General features: G+C 46.5%; 2 protein-coding genes across 2 annotated transcripts in view; one reads left to right on the top strand and one right to left on the bottom strand.

The window, feature by feature from the left end:
* BPNT1 (3'(2'), 5'-bisphosphate nucleotidase 1) overlaps nt 1–15,590 on the top strand; it is a 178,902-nt gene that overhangs the window by 32,384 nt on the left and 130,928 nt on the right. The gene's annotated exons all lie outside the window — the stretch shown is intronic.
* IARS2 (isoleucyl-tRNA synthetase 2, mitochondrial) overlaps nt 1–15,590 on the bottom strand; it is a 109,559-nt gene that overhangs the window by 27,452 nt on the left and 66,517 nt on the right. The window contains exons 14-15 of the mRNA XM_082249463.1: nt 13,829–13,925; nt 5,071–5,179 (exon numbers count right to left, since the gene is read on the bottom strand). Of these exons, the coding sequence (XP_082105589.1) occupies nt 5,071–5,179; nt 13,829–13,925 (206 nt within the window). The remainder of the gene's footprint in view (nt 1–5,070; nt 5,180–13,828; nt 13,926–15,590) is intronic.

The raw sequence follows: 15,590 nt of genomic DNA on the forward strand, positions 1-15,590 counted from the left end.
TGAGGAAGTCTGTCCCACCTGGCCAGGATCTCCGTCTGGAGAGCCGGCGTGTGGAACTGGGCAAAGGGAATCGCCTCGAAGGCCGACACCATCAACCCCAGGCCCCGCATGCAGGTCCTGAGTGACGAGGACGGATTGTCCCTGAGGGACCTGAGTTCGTCCCGCAAAGTCCGGAGCTTGTCCTCCGGCAAGAACACCTTTGCCTGAGCAGAGTCCAGAACCATTCCCAGATAGGGAAGGCGAAGCGATGGAGACAACGCTGATTTTTGAACGTTGATGGTCCATCCGAACTCCTGGAGCATCTGTACCGTGATGAACAGATCGCGCACAAGGTCCTGGCTGGCACACGATCTCAGAAGCAGTTCGTCGAGGTTCCCCAGGACCGCAATGCCCGGGGTCCGCAGCAGGCCCAGGACCGGCACCAACACCTTGGTAAACACCCTTGGTGCCGAAGCGAGACCAAAAGGTAACGCCACAAACTGGTAGTGGTCCTCTGCGATAGCAAACCGAAGGTACCGTGATGACCCTCGAAAATGGGGATGTGCAGGTACGCGTCCTTCAGATCTATCGAAGCCAGGAATTCTCCTGGACTCAAGGAGGCCACAACCGAACGGAGAGACTCCATTCGAAACTTCCGAACACGCACAAAGCGGCTCAGAGCTTTCAGGTCAAGAATAGGACGCACTTTGCCCTCCTTCCTGGGCACAGTGAACAGATTCGAATAAAACCCCCGAAACCTGTCCCGATGAGGCACCGGGACAATCACTCTCTGAGCAAGCAGGTCCTGCACCGCTTGATGCAAGTCCTGTAGACGCCCCGGAAGCAGATTGGAGGGAAAGAATCTGTCCGCCGGCCGGGAAAGGAATTCGATCTTGTAACCTGATCGAACGATTTCCTGAACCCACCTGTCCGATATCCGGAGCAGCCAAGGTTGGAGGAAACCGCGCAAACGTCCCCCCACCCCTGAAACAGGTGAGGGCGCCCCTTCAGGCAGAGGCGGATTGTCCCGCCGAGCTGGAATTTCTGGCCTTCTGCTTACCCGCCCAGGGCTTCTTCTGGTTGCCCTGAGCCTTGAAGGGCTTGCCCTTGGATTGGTTCCGAAAGGCACGAAAGGACCCCTGATTGGATCTAGGCGCAGAACCTGAGCCACCAGAACGGACGCGAAAACGGGGTTGAGCAGCGAACCCGCCACCGTGTAGGAATGGCGGGCTAGAGACTCCAACCGCCGGTCCGTGGGATCCCGGAAAACCGGGGTTTCCTCAGTAGGAACCAAGGTAGCCTTGTTCAAAACGGCCACAGTGTGGTCCACCTGTGGAGGCACACACCATCGTGATTCCGTAGCCGGCGCAAAAGTATAAAGTAATTTGAACCGACTAGGTACCAGGAATGGACGTTTTAACGTGCGCCACATTTCATTAACAGTGTAATGGAATTCCGCTGGGCAGGGAAAAACCTGCGCAGACTTGCGGGTCCTGTGCGTCTCAAACGAGGACACAACGCCCGGAGGACAGGGCTCATCCTCTAAATGCAAGGTTTCTTTAACAGAAACAATTAACTCATCCATGGTCGCCCATTCTTCAGGTGACCCTGGGGAGGATGTATCAACACCCTCCAGTTCAGCTTCCCCCTCAGACCCCGGGGGGGTCTAAGGATGAGCGGGACCCTGAAAAGGGCACGCTCGCAGCAGCCATATCCCCATCTGAATCAGAAGAGAGAGACAACCTGGGCCTCTTTCTCGCAGCACGTTCAGACATCAGCATTTCCATATTTGCCACCAAAGTCGCTACTACAGCAGCCAGATCGGGTCGCAGCGGAGCTACAGGAGAACTGGGGCCCCCCACTAAAGCTGGAGGAAACTTGCTTTCCTGAGAATCCATGGCTCAAGTTATCAGAACAAACAACAGTGCAAAAAAACGGTGTACTGTCCCCTTTAAGAGCGCTGCGGTGTGCGCAGCCCACCGCTACTGCTACAGTGATGAAACACCCCCAAAGGAGAAAAGAAACTGAGCCAGAAGCGATATACAGAGGGAAATTGAGAGTGATAACCTGCAGAGCCCGCAGAGCGTTGCTACCAGTGTCCTTGCTGCTGATGGAAAGGAAGTGCTGCTGGAGAGGGCTCGACTATATGCCAGACCCCGGGAAAATGGCTGCCCCATAGGGATGCATTGGAGGCTACGCCAAAATGGCCGCCGACATGCGGCCGGACCGATCGTTCCACTGCCCACAAAATGGCGGCGGATGGCGCCAAAATGACATGCATGATCGCCCCAGAGGAGCTATACATGTGTGCCCATAGTAAAGATGGCGGACCGCACGAAAATGCACCGCTGCGGTCACCGCACAAGCACAAACGTCTGCACCCCCAACATGCACCTAAGGTGACACAGGGACAGGGACCCCCAAGGCAACATACAGATCTGCACAAGCGAACCCCACAGGGATCGCACAGGGAGTCACACAGGCACAGACACGGGGAACACACAGCAACACAGACTGCCACCCAAAACAGAGGCCCCACACAGAAAAGTACTTACCTGTACCAGATGGCGTGGGGAGCCTCCATGCACGGAAAACCTCTGTCCTCATCTGACAGGGAGTGCCTTGAGCCAGGGACATGACGCTGCAGCACCGCAGATGAGTCCTGTGAGGTAGCCACCTCACGGCTGCATCACTGTAGCGAACAGGGATGGGTCGTTCGTAATGCCAGGGCGAACCATAGCTGAACGCTCGATGGCGGGCTGGGGGTCCATCTGACCCTTTTGCTCTGGAGAACCAGGGCGGTCAGTCCGAATCCCAGCACCGCATGATTCATCTTCATCCGAAGAGAAGACTAACACTAAAAGCTAACAAAATAAACAGCTAGTAAAGAAAAAACTGACATTTTCAAAGAAAATCAAATAAAAAGATTAGGAAGGCTGAGACTGAAGCCCCAGCACAAGGGAAGCCTGACTATTCCTGACGCTAGGCAGATTAAAACTGAGTTGGGAGTGGTGATGCAGGGGGGGTATTGACCAGATGGGACAGCCCCCATGGGTGTGTATATGCTAATGCCTTTTGTCTTTGGACTAAGTCTATATGCCTAGCTATTCCTACGGATAGGAAGACAATACCCAACAGTGATGACTTAGAGGAGGCGGCGACTGTTGGAGGACGTAAGAGAAAATATGCCGATCTGTACCTATATCAGAGCGGCTCCCAGCTATCACGTGACCGCTTGGCTCTCGCTCTCCTCTCTTTCCCTCCTCCCAGGCTGATGTCAGCTGCAGAGCTCGGCCCCACCCACTGAAGCTGTCAGCTGGGCAGAGAAGAGAGCCGAGGGATCAGCTGATCGCTGGGAGCCACTCTGATATAGGTACAGATCGGCGTATTTTTTCTCTGAGACGGGCACAGGAGCACTTAGTGTTATATTACAGAGTGGATTTGATTATTTTATAGTAGTGGCTTAACAACCACTTTAAAGTCAGTAGGATATGTCTGCGGTCTTCTTGTTAGCTAAAATCCTTCTCCAATGATTCCACCCCCGCAATCTTCCAGTAAGGCGGGGGTTAAAAGAAGTGAGGGAGCTGTGGCAAGCACTCAAAGAGTGCCCAACTGTGCCTCCACCCCCTCTCCACCCCTCCTCCATTCACAGAAGCCATACTACAGCTTCTATAAATGAAACAAGATCTATGATATCTATCTATTGATAGGCAAACCTATCAATCATCTGCCCATCCTCCCTTTTTAGAATCTGTAGTATGACACCTATGAATGGAGGAGGGTGTGTAATGTCCTTTAAGCTAATTTTTTTTTTTTTTTGAGCTTTAAAAGCTCAAATCTGGGTTTAACAAACAAAAAAACCTTGCGACCAGTCCATCCCTGCTTTCTCTGTAAGCTGCTGTTGGTCGCAGTCACACTACTGCCTCCACCACATACAATTCAGGGTTAATGGCCCTGCACTGTAGCGGATGACACTGAGGCCCCGCCCACAGTGTTGGGGAGAAGAGAACACCATTGAAGTGGGGAGTCAGGTAAGAAATGCAGCCTCTTTATTCTACAGCCATTTTATTTTGTTCTGCCCAGAGTTGGGATCAAAGCTCTGTTTCCTTTTTTTGTGCTTTAAAATGTTCTGGTTTTTTTTCTCCAAATCCGTTGTCATTGCTGATCACACTACCAAGCCCATGTCACACTTCTTAGGCAAGAACACTCAGCTGCTTGTATGCGTTGCTCCTACGCTGGCTGGATAAATTAGGTGTTGCTCCCTTCCTCCCCAAGATGTAAATTAGCAGCAGGGGAGCAACATATGCAAGCAGATGAGGGTTTCACCCACTGCCATATGATGGGCAGATGCCAACCAAGGCAGTCAGTATTTTGTCACCTTCCTTTGCCACAGATGTCCACCTCGAGTGGTAGCACTGCCTGTGTGTGCACGCACACACATGCCTGACAAAGATGTCCTGTACGGTTTCCAAAACGTTGCACTTTGTCCCTTATGATGTGATCATTCTTCAATAAAACTTTCAGACGACAATTAGTGATCTGTGGTGTGCTGGCAAATAATTACAAATATGTACATTGACCTGTGCGCCCACATACACGCATGGAATCGAGCTTAGCGACGCTGAGCCTGTTAAAAATGCAGGTTCAGCGTCACTGAGCAGAGTTTGCTTTGTGGCCACTGTGCCTGTTACACAGACAGTTGCAGTTGCTGGCCGCGTTGTGCTCAGGGATACTGAACATGCACTGTTAACAGGCTTCATGTTACAGAACAGGCTCAGCCGCTGTGCAGGGAGCTCAGTCACTCTGAGCCTGTGATACCACCAGGCTCAGCATTACTAAACTGCACCAAAGTCAGTGTGCAATTCCAGACTGAGCTCCGCAAGAGAGTGGAACTTTTATTCTATTGATTTTACATAGAAAATTGGTCAAAACAAGAAAAAAAACGCATTATCAGATTCGAAAAAAGAAAAACATATAAGACTAAACTCTCTTACATTTTTAGCAGAATTAACACACTTTATTCTGTGCTTGCTGCATTTTTAAATAGATAAAACACAGATGGGATGTTAGCATACAAACTCTGGTACTTACTTATATGGTGCTTTGTTCCTGGTAGCCACACTGGTGAGGAGAGAAGACTGAAACCATCCTCCGAGCTGGTCCTTGCCTTCAATGTACACATCAGCTCTCTGCTCTGCATCTGCAACAAAACGCACCAGCTGAATCTTTCACTCGGAGCACAAATAGAAATAACTTCATACATCGAGGATAGAAAAATCTGACTCACAACTAGACTGCTAACTCCAAACCCTAAACCATAGCAGCCAAGGAGTCCATATCCTGCTCTGATGAGAGGTTACAAGACATGACACAACAAACGGCTCTATGAAAAGTCATTTGGGCATGAAGGAGACATACAGTATCTCATAAAAGTGAGTACACCCCTCACATTTTTGTAAATATTTTATTATATCTTCATGTGACAACACTGAAGAAATTACACTTTGCTACAATGTAAAGTAGTGAGAGTAGAGCTTGTATAAGGGTGTAAATTTACTGTCCCCTCAAAATAACAACACACAGCCATTAATGTCTAAACCGCTGGCAACAAAAGTGAGTACACCCCTAAGTGAAAATGTCCAAATTGGGCCCAATTAGCCATTCCCCCCCCCCCCCGGTGTCATGTGACTTGTTAGTGTTACAAGGTCTCAGGTGTGAATGAGGAGCAGGTGTGTTAAATTTGGTGTTTTCACTCTCACTCTCTCATACTGGTCACTGGAAGTTCAACATGGCACCTCATGGCAAAGAACTCTCTGAGGATCTGAAAAAAAGAAATGTTGCTCTACATAAAGATGGCCTAGGCTATAAGAAGAATGCCAAGACCCTGAAACTGAGCTGCAGCATGGTGGGCAAGACCACACAGCCGTTTAAAAGGACAGGTTCCACTCAGAATAGGCCTCACCATGGTCGATCAAAGAAGTTGAGTGCACGTGCTCAGCGTCATATCCAGAGGTTGTCTTTGGGAAATAGACGTATCAGTGCTTCCAGCATTGCTGCAGAGGCTGAAGGGGTGGGGCGATCAGCCTATCAGTGCTCAGAACATACGCCGCACACTGCATCAAATTGGTCTGCATGGCTGTTGTCCCAGAAGGAAGCCTTATATGATGCGCAAGAAAGCCCGCAAACAGTTTACTGAAGACAAGCAGACTAAGGACATGGATTACTGGAACCATGTCCTGAGGTCTGATGAGAGCAAGATAAAAGTATTTGGTTCAGATGGTGGCAGCAACCAGATGAGGAATACAAAGACAAGTGTGTCTTGCCTACAGTCAAGCATGGTGGTGGGAGTGTTATGGTCTGGGGCTGCATGAGTGCTGCCGGCACTGGGGAGCTACAGTTCATTGAGGGAACCATGAATGCCAACATCTACTGGGACATACAGAAACAGAGCATAATCCCCTACCTTCGGAGACTGGGCCGCAGGGCAGTATTCCAACATGATTAGGACCCCAAATACACCTACAAGACGACCACTGCCTTGCTAAAGAAGCTGAGGGTAAAGGTGATGGACCGGCCAAGCATGTCTCCAGACCTAAACCCTATTGAGCATCTGTAGGGCATGCTCAAAACGGAAGGTGGAGGAGCGCAAGGTCTCTAACATCCACCAGCTCCGTGATGTTGTCATGGAGAAGTGGAAGAGGACTCCAGTGGCAACCTGTGATGCTCTGGTGAACTCCATGCCCAAGAGGGTAAAGGCAGTGCTGGAAAATAATAGTGACCACACAAAATATTGACACTTTGGGCCCAATTTGGACTTAAGGGTGTACTCACTTTTGTTGCCAGTGGTTTAGACATTAATGCTGTGTGTTGAGTTATTTTGAGAGGACAGCAAATTTACACTGCTATACAAGCTGTACACTCACTACTTTACATTGTAGCAAAGTGTCATTTCTTCAGTGTTGTCACAAAAATGTGAGGGGTGTACTCACTTTTGTGAGATACTGTATAGAAAGCCTATGCTTAATCCTAAAAATTTAGAACAATAAATCTACACTGCTAAGTTAGCTAAATAAATATTCCTTAAAGTGAAACTAGATGATTTCAGACTGGCCCCATCTGCAGGTATAGCTATGTAAAACATAAAAAATAAGTGCCTATACTGTTGAAAATCCAGTAGTACACTGTCTCACCCTGCTCCGCACATGCTCTGCTGTTCTCTATTTTTTGGCACTATGTCAAAAATCAGAGCCACTAGAGCCGGGGTATTGAATTAAAATGAATGAAGGTCCAAATTGCATGTTTGTGCGATGTTTCAGATGATTCCCATCACAATCCCATTATTACATCAGTGTCCTCAGTCCCCCCTCAGGTTCCCCTTCACATTAGTTTCCACTGCCCCCTTCACATCAACCCCACCCAGCACTGCCCTCCTTGACATAACTCCCCCAGCATTGCCATCCTTGACATAACCCCCCCAGCACTGCCCTCCTTGATATAACCCCCCCAGCACAGCCCCCTTTTTACAGCACCCCTCACCAGAGCACTGCCTCCTTCAAATCTCCCTCCACAGCACTGCCCCCCTTCACATTCCTCCCACAGCACTGCTCCCCGTTACATCCCCCACACCACTGCCCCTCCTTTTACATCCTCCCCCACACCACTGCCCCCCCTTTACATCTTTTCCCCCACAGCACTCCCCCCCCCCTTTACATCACCCCCCAGCACTGCCCCTCTTCACATCCAATTTCCCCTCCCCACCAGCACTTGCCCCCCCCTTCACTTCACCACCACCCCCCCCCCAAAAAAAGTTCTCTGGCCCCCCTTCAAATCACCCCCCAACGCACACGGCACTGCCCCTTCACGCCACACCCTGCCCAACACCTTTACAGCCATGTCCTCTTGCTAATGCTCTCCTACCTTACACAGATCAGAGAGCTGGAGGCACAGCCCCACTAAATTAAAAGCAGGGGTGGGAGCTACACAAGTTATCTTTCCAGATTAACTAGCAGGTGATTGGCGGTTCTAGCAATCAATCACCTGCTAGTTAATCTGGAAAGTTAACTCATGTAGCTCCCACCTTCCATTCAGTGTGCCTGTCCTGCCTCCCGCTCTCTGCTCTGCCTTAAGAAAGGCCAGGGTTGAAGAAGCGGCTCCTATATGGCACGACCGTGGCTCAGTCCGGACCGCAGTCCGCCATTTAGTGATGCCTGCACTAGAGGCTGATCTGCTGACAGCCTAAAGATTTACTGCTGCTCAGGGGCTCTAGGCTTCAACAAAATGGCAGCCTCCAGCAAGAAGAAAGGGAGCAATGCTGGAGGCAATTTACAGCACACAATAATTTTGGTAGCATAATCATTAATTCGGAATGTATGATCCTTGCTAAAGAACATTATTTTTTATCTTATCAAGTTGTTATGGGTAAAGTTCCACTTTAGGTGCAGAGAGACAAAAGAGATCTGTGGACTGCAGAGATGACTTCTCCTGAACATCAGACTTATCGGATTTCAGCTTTTTTTAGACTGGAGACTTCACAGTTTAGTTTTCCTCAAAAGCCTCACTAATGGTTATCTTCTCCCACCCCAGGCCCCACAGTAGCTGTGGGGGCAGCTATTGGTTTAGTTTGGCCACTGCAGCTCACCAATCCTAATACTAGCAGCCAGTGGAGAGTGGCCTTGTTAAAGCATTTGGCTGCAAGTGCTTTTCTGCTAGCCCTTTAAAAAAAAAAAAAGTGTTGCAGTTATCTAGATACGAGAATACTGCAGCATTAATCTTGATTGTTTTTCAGAAGCAAATCACTAAATGAATAGAAATGCACAGCACATACATGAGCCCAGCCAGAATTATTTCAGTAATTTGCTGAGCAATGTAGTCAGTGCTATTTCTCTGAACAAAGAGACAGAAAAGTATAATACTTTCTGGGCGGCCCGTTGATATAAGTGCAACTGCAGCAAGGTGCTGTCACTATAAAAACCCAATCTGATTAAATAATAATTACACATATCCTGAGCAAATTATTGTACATAACATCTCCAGCTAACGTTGAACTAGAAGTGCAAGGTGGGTCAACTCTGCCCAGAACTGCACTTTCACATCAGTCAAACTAAAGCTTGCCCTGTTAAAGCTTTGTAAATCATCCCCGTGCCAACTGTAATATAGTTTCTACCTGAAAAGTCAGCGGATTTATATAAAACAAGATCAGGCAGGTGATCTCAGGCGTAATCTAAAGCTTGTGTTTGCTTTAAATCTGTGGGTCAGCATTAAAATGTGAGCAGATATGGATGTTGTAAAGCACCAATTGCCCTGTTAAAAATTAAGCAAACAGAGTAACAATGTTTACTTACATGCTGATCGGCTGGTGGAACAAGAGCTCAGCACAGTCTTCAGCAAGGGCTATATTTTACAACCTGGGGGTGAACATCTAATATTTTCTAGAGTTACTAACAAAGGAACAAGCTCGGGGGTCAGAAAGCGCCACAAAAATACCAATTAAACTATGATTTAATTACTTTAAATAAAAAGCAACCCCTAAAAAGCAAGCCCAGACAAGTAATATCAATCTGTGACCTATTAGAATTATTTAAAAAAATAAAATAAAACTGAAGTCCATTTATACCCGGAAATGGGAAGTACACTCCGTGCCGGTTCACACTTATGCGCTTGCACTTGCAATGCGAATTTGCAGTGCGAGTTTACCTTGTGTTATTCAATAGTACCAGCGCGATTGTAATGAAAATTTGATTGCGTTGATTATGTTAATTAAGCTCAGGAGGGGTGGAGCTGGGGGGAAAATCAAACAAAAAATAAGAATTCGCACATATCTGAACTGATAATGTGAGTCCAGACCGATTTACATTGAGGTCTATGGAGTCTAAATTCGCAACGCAACGCTGTAAACTCGCACAAGGCCCCTTTTTATCATCTCATCACATTCGCATCTGGATCGCAACGCATAGATGTGAACGACCGTCACGAATTCAATGTATTTTGTAAATGTATGCGATTGGAGACTATTTAGAACGCATTGCATTTGCAGTACAAGCGCATAAGTGTGAACCGGCACTCCATTGTCACCTTAGATTTATGTTAGCAGTCTTGCTGCGATGTATACATGAGCAAATGCTGAAACTTTTACTATGGAAAATGCTGCTGCAGGCTCACTCCTACACTGTTCACATTACATAAGCCAGGGCATTTGGGTAATATGAATCATGGTGAAAAAAAGGATCATCATTCAGAATAGCAGATATTCTTCTTCAGTACAAATGTGTCTTGGTCATGCGACTAATATTAGAGGGAATAAAAGGGCACAGATTAGCTCCTGTGCAAACCATAGAAGGAGATCAGTAGATTAAAAAAAAAACTTCCACAAAGAAGGCACCAACAGACCCAAGACTTTCATACAGAAGCAGAGATTAGGATGACAACTGGACTAGAGTGCAAAAACCTGAGACTGGACAGTCAGAAGTTTCTCCTGAGGAAGGAAAGTCCTGGCCTGGGAAGTGTCTGAAGCAGCCCCAAATACTCCAAGGGAAGTGTCAGCATCAACTTCTGAAGGTTCTGATTCCATCCAAACCTCTGGTAACATCTAGACCAGACTTTCTCAATATTTTCAACATGAAGGAAACCTTAAAATAACTTTTCGGTCTCAGGGAACCCCTGCTAAAAGTTCCTTTATCTACAACCCATGATATCTTGTGTGATGGTCAGTGGGAAGAATGCTCCTAACACAGCTCATAGGGAAGAATAAAGCCCCGTACACACGTACCGAATGTCGGCCGAACGATCGGCCGTCTTTTGTCCAGTGCTGTCCTGTCGGCTGAAAAGTGCTAAAGACTGCACACAAATTTTGTCGGCCAACAACAGCCGACTGCAGAAGTGATGTCATGTGATGGTTAACTTTCCGTGTGTTTTTTCTTTTCTGAGCATGCCCAGCCTTGCTAATCTGCTGTTTGTCGGCCGAATTCTGTACTGACTGGCGAACAATCGGCCGTTCTGGTGACGGCCAACAAAAATTTTAAAGTCTGTACGCCAGATTCTGTTCGGCTGAAAATTCGCTGTCGGTTGTCGGAAGCATCATACTAACAAGCAGACAATCGGCCGATCGTTCGGCGGCCGAATATTTACGGCCGACATTCGGTACGTGTGTACGGGGCTTTACCCCCTGTATAGAATGCAAAAAAGATCAATGGTATCAGAACTTATCAAGGAGGCAGAAATTGGTCAATGAACCCCCAGCAACCTCTGGAGGAACACTAATGTTCTATGAACCCCTCTTTGAGAAACCCTGATCTTGACAGACAGGGACACATTGTCCTCCAGAGCCCTCACTGACTACTCCCTAAAGAGGGGGTGGCCAGATAGCCCACAATAGGAATAAGGCTAAAGCATAACAGGGTCAACACTAGAGTCAGCAACTTGGTGAACAGCCTAGGTGCAAAAGACAGCCAGAATGGAAGGGCCACCAACTAGCAGTACAGAAGACCCATTGCAAAGCAAAAAAAAGAAAAAAAAAAAAACAGATGAACTGGAAATATGGGATTATGTAAAGCAGCGTCCTTTATGTCCACGGAGGCCAAAAAGCCCCCTGGGGAATCAATAATGCATCTTGTGGATTCCACCTGGCATTTTCAGGATAAAATTGTAAGCATTTACACCTTTGGGTTCTAGGATGAGGTAAATATACCTTTTGGGCTTGGAATCAATGAGATCATTTCTAAGACTTGGAAGAAGACTTGCAAGCCTGCTCTTTAGGCTTCTTCAACTGGGGAATGTGGGTACTCTTACCCCTCGCAGAATCCTAAATGATCCAACAAACACCGAAAAAGATGTCCCTTTAAGGCCATGGGAGTAAATGCTCCTTGCTAATGAATTCCACATTTCAACACTTACAACCCCAGAGTCCTGCATAAGTGCACTGACAGAAGACCAAAATAAAAAAAAATAAAAAATTTGAAGGGGAAATAAACTCTGCTTTATTTTATTTCTTTTTTATAGACCCCCAGGAGCTTTATGCCTTAATGTTCTACTATACACAGCATATTAGCACATTATGAAAGACTTAGCTGTGAAATGAAGCCATCCAGCACTGTGTTCAGGGACTTCTATCTTCTACTGGTCTTCTTGAAAGGCCAAGCCGGGATGACGTCACTCCCGCTTATGTGCACTCTGAGCTGCACAAGCAGGGCTCGGTGTGTATTACCACTGCCAGCCAGGGAGAAGTATTTATGAGAGAAGAGAGCCATAGGGTCTCTTTTGCCCTAAAAACCTTGCCTGTCAGAGATTTTAAAAAATATCGAGTTCCACTTTAGCGATTTGTTTCCTCAGAAACTGAAAATGGAATATGATTGGTTGCTTAATTAAACAGCTTCAGTTCTGTTCCAAAAAACAAGGCTGATTTTGCTCAGTAACAGCACCCAGAAACACTTTTTTTTACACATCTACACACCCTGATCATCACAAATATACTGCTCAAAAAAATTAAAAAAACACTTTAAAATCAGAGTATAGCATCAAGTCAATTAAATTCTGTGGATATTGATCTGGTAAATTAAGTAGCAGAGGGGTTTGGTAATCAGTTTCAGCTGCTTTGGTGTTAATGAAATTAACAGATGCACTAGATGGGCATCAACGAGACAACCTCAAAAACAGGAATGGTTTTACAAGTGGAGAGCACTGACATTTTATTTTTTTTCCTACTTATCTTTTCTTGACTGTTTTTAACTAGTTTTGCATTTGGCTAGGGTCAATGTCACTGCTGGTAGCATGAGGTGATACCTGGACCCTATACAGGTTACAATAGAGACTTCATGAGGGTGGCCTGAGGGCCTGACATCCTCTAGTAGGTCCTATGCTCACTGACCCGAATCGTGGAGCTCGATTAGCATTTGCCATTGAACACCAGAATTGGCAGATCCGCCACTGCTGCCCTGTGCTTTTCACAGATGAGAGCAGGTTCACCCTGAGCACGTGACAGACTTGAAAAGGTATGGGGAAGCCGTGGAGAACGTTATGCAGCCTGTAACATCATTCAGAATGACCAGTTTGGTGGTGGGCCAGTGATGGTCTGGGGAGGCATTTTCATGGAGGGACGCACAGACCTCTACAGGCTAGACAATGGCACCCTGACTGCCATTAGGTATCAGGGTGAAATCCTTGGACCCATTGTCAGACCCTACACTGATGCAGTGGTTCCTGGGTTCCTCTGGTGCTCGAAAATGCCTGGCCTCGTGTGGCGAGTGTATGCAGCCAGTTCCTGGAGGATGAAGGAATTAATACCATTGAATGGCCCCCATGCTCGCCTGACCTAAATCCAATAGAACACCTCTGGGACATTATGTTTAGGTCCATCCGAAACCGCCAGGTTGCACCTCAGTCTGTTCAGGAGATCAGTGATGCCCTGGCCCAGATCAGGAAGGAAACACCCCAGGACACCATCCGTTGTCTCATTAGGAGCATTCCCGGATGTTGTCAGGCATGCATCCAAGCACATGGGGGCCATACAAACTACTGAGTATTATTTTGAGTTGCTGCAATAAAATTTGAGCAAAATGGACTAGCTTGATGCATCACTTTTTCACTTTGATTTTCAGAGTGTCGTTGAATTCAGCCCTCTGTAGGTTGATCATTTTAATTTCCATCAAACAATGTGGCATCCTTTCATTCAAAACACATTACCCAGTCCATATCAGTATAGATATCCAGCATGATATTTTATCCAACTGAGATCGGATTTGTTTTCAAAGTGTTCCTTTAATTTTTTGAGCAGTGTACTTTCAACCACACAACACTTGCTTTTTTCAACTACTTGGCTCTTGAAGTTTGTCTTGTCCTGATTATAGAAATCTCATACCTTCCAACACATGAGCCCATGATGTTCCACTGTCGAACCAGATGTCCAAAACATCCCGTCCAGGCTCGTACTCCAACACTTCAATGCTGCTACCTGCCTGGTAAAAGATGTAAAATTAGGATTTTTGCTTTACTTATAAACCTGTACTTTTTCTTGGAGTACATCACAGGAAACAGAGGGCTTCATATTCATGACTACTTGGGTTATAGTGCCACCTTCAGGTGAATGGACACTGGCCATAAAAAGGCAGGAATTTCCACCCAAACATAACCCCTCTCAGCTCAGCTCAGCTAGGCCTCCGTTTTGTTGCAAGCAATGAGGAAAAGACAAGAAGGGAGTGATCTCGGTGTCCTGTAATGTACTGCAAGAAAAGAATCCTAATTGGAAATCTAAAAATCCAAATTTCCTTATCGTACATCACAGAACACAGAGGAATTCATATTTATGACTACTTGGGATGTCTAAAAGTACTAAACACGAGGGGTTGGCAATGCAGCAACAAGGCCAACATGCCCAAAACCCAAAAAAGACTATTGGGGAAAACCTCACTACAAAGCCATATGCATTAACTTTTGCCAAAAAATGTTGTCAACAGAGGCATACACATCTACCTGGTAGAACTTTGCAGTAAACATGTGAAGAAAAGACCAGGTAGCAGCCTTAAAAACTTTAACAACAGAAGCTCGATGCTAAAAAGCCCAGGAGGTACTGACCCTTGTGAATTGGGCCTTGATCAAGAAAAAGGATGCTTTCCTGCGATACCATAGGTCTCAGAAATTAGCTGACTGATCCACCTAGAAAAAGTGGACCGAGAAGCAGCCTGAACAAAATGGGGAACAAACAGGAAATCAGAGTGTGAAAGCTACAGACTTCAGATAAATTCAAATAGGTTGAACAACATTCAGTGTCAAGCACCTTCTTAGGATGTTCAAGTTTAATACTAATGAGGCCCCACAGGTGGAAAAATCCACGTCCATAGAATTTATTGCAATAGGTCTCTGAAACAGAGCGGTCAAGGCCAAGATCTGATCCTTGATGGTACTTAAAGCCAGAAACATCTCCCCACCAAATTAAAGAAAAGCCAAAAAAAGACCCACAACATGCTATTAAAATACAAGCCTCATACCAGGTGAAAAAGGTTTGCTATGTACGGTGCTACACCTTTCTGGAGGTCTACTATCTTGCCTTGAGGAAGGTAGAGATTACAGAGTCAGAAACACCCCTATCCCTCAGGACTTCAACAGCCATACTGTCAAAGCCAGTGACTGTAAAGCAGCAGGAGGGCAGATAGGACTATGAGACAGTAAACCTGGCAGATATGGAACAGCCCACAGATCATCTGCCAAGAGCTTCACAATGTCTACATACCTCATTCTTCTTAGCCAAGCAGGTGCTACCAGAATCATCAGAAGACCCTCCAGCTTTATCCTGCACAAGAGGGGAGAAAGAATCTGCAGTGGAGGGAAGGCATCAAGGAAAAGGATCCCTAGTTTGGAATACAGACCTGTCAAGTTTGCCATTGAATTTGTGGTATTTAAAACATCCATATCCACATCTGGTGTACCTTCACCATAGACAAAACTTTTGAGAATCCCTCCTGATATAGGGCCTAGTCTCTCGGATTCAGCCGCTGATGGCTGGAAAGTCCACCTATCAATTTTTTTAAGGTGGGATTACGCAAGGCAGAGGGGGTTGGAACATGAAGTTCTAATCAATACAAGGTCAGGTCTGCTTCTTCCTGAGCATCGTGACATGTCCCTCG

Source organism: Pelophylax lessonae, assembly GCF_965119305.1.
Source record: "Pelophylax lessonae genome assembly, chromosome: 3".
NCBI lineage: Eukaryota > Metazoa > Chordata > Amphibia > Anura > Ranidae > Pelophylax > Pelophylax lessonae.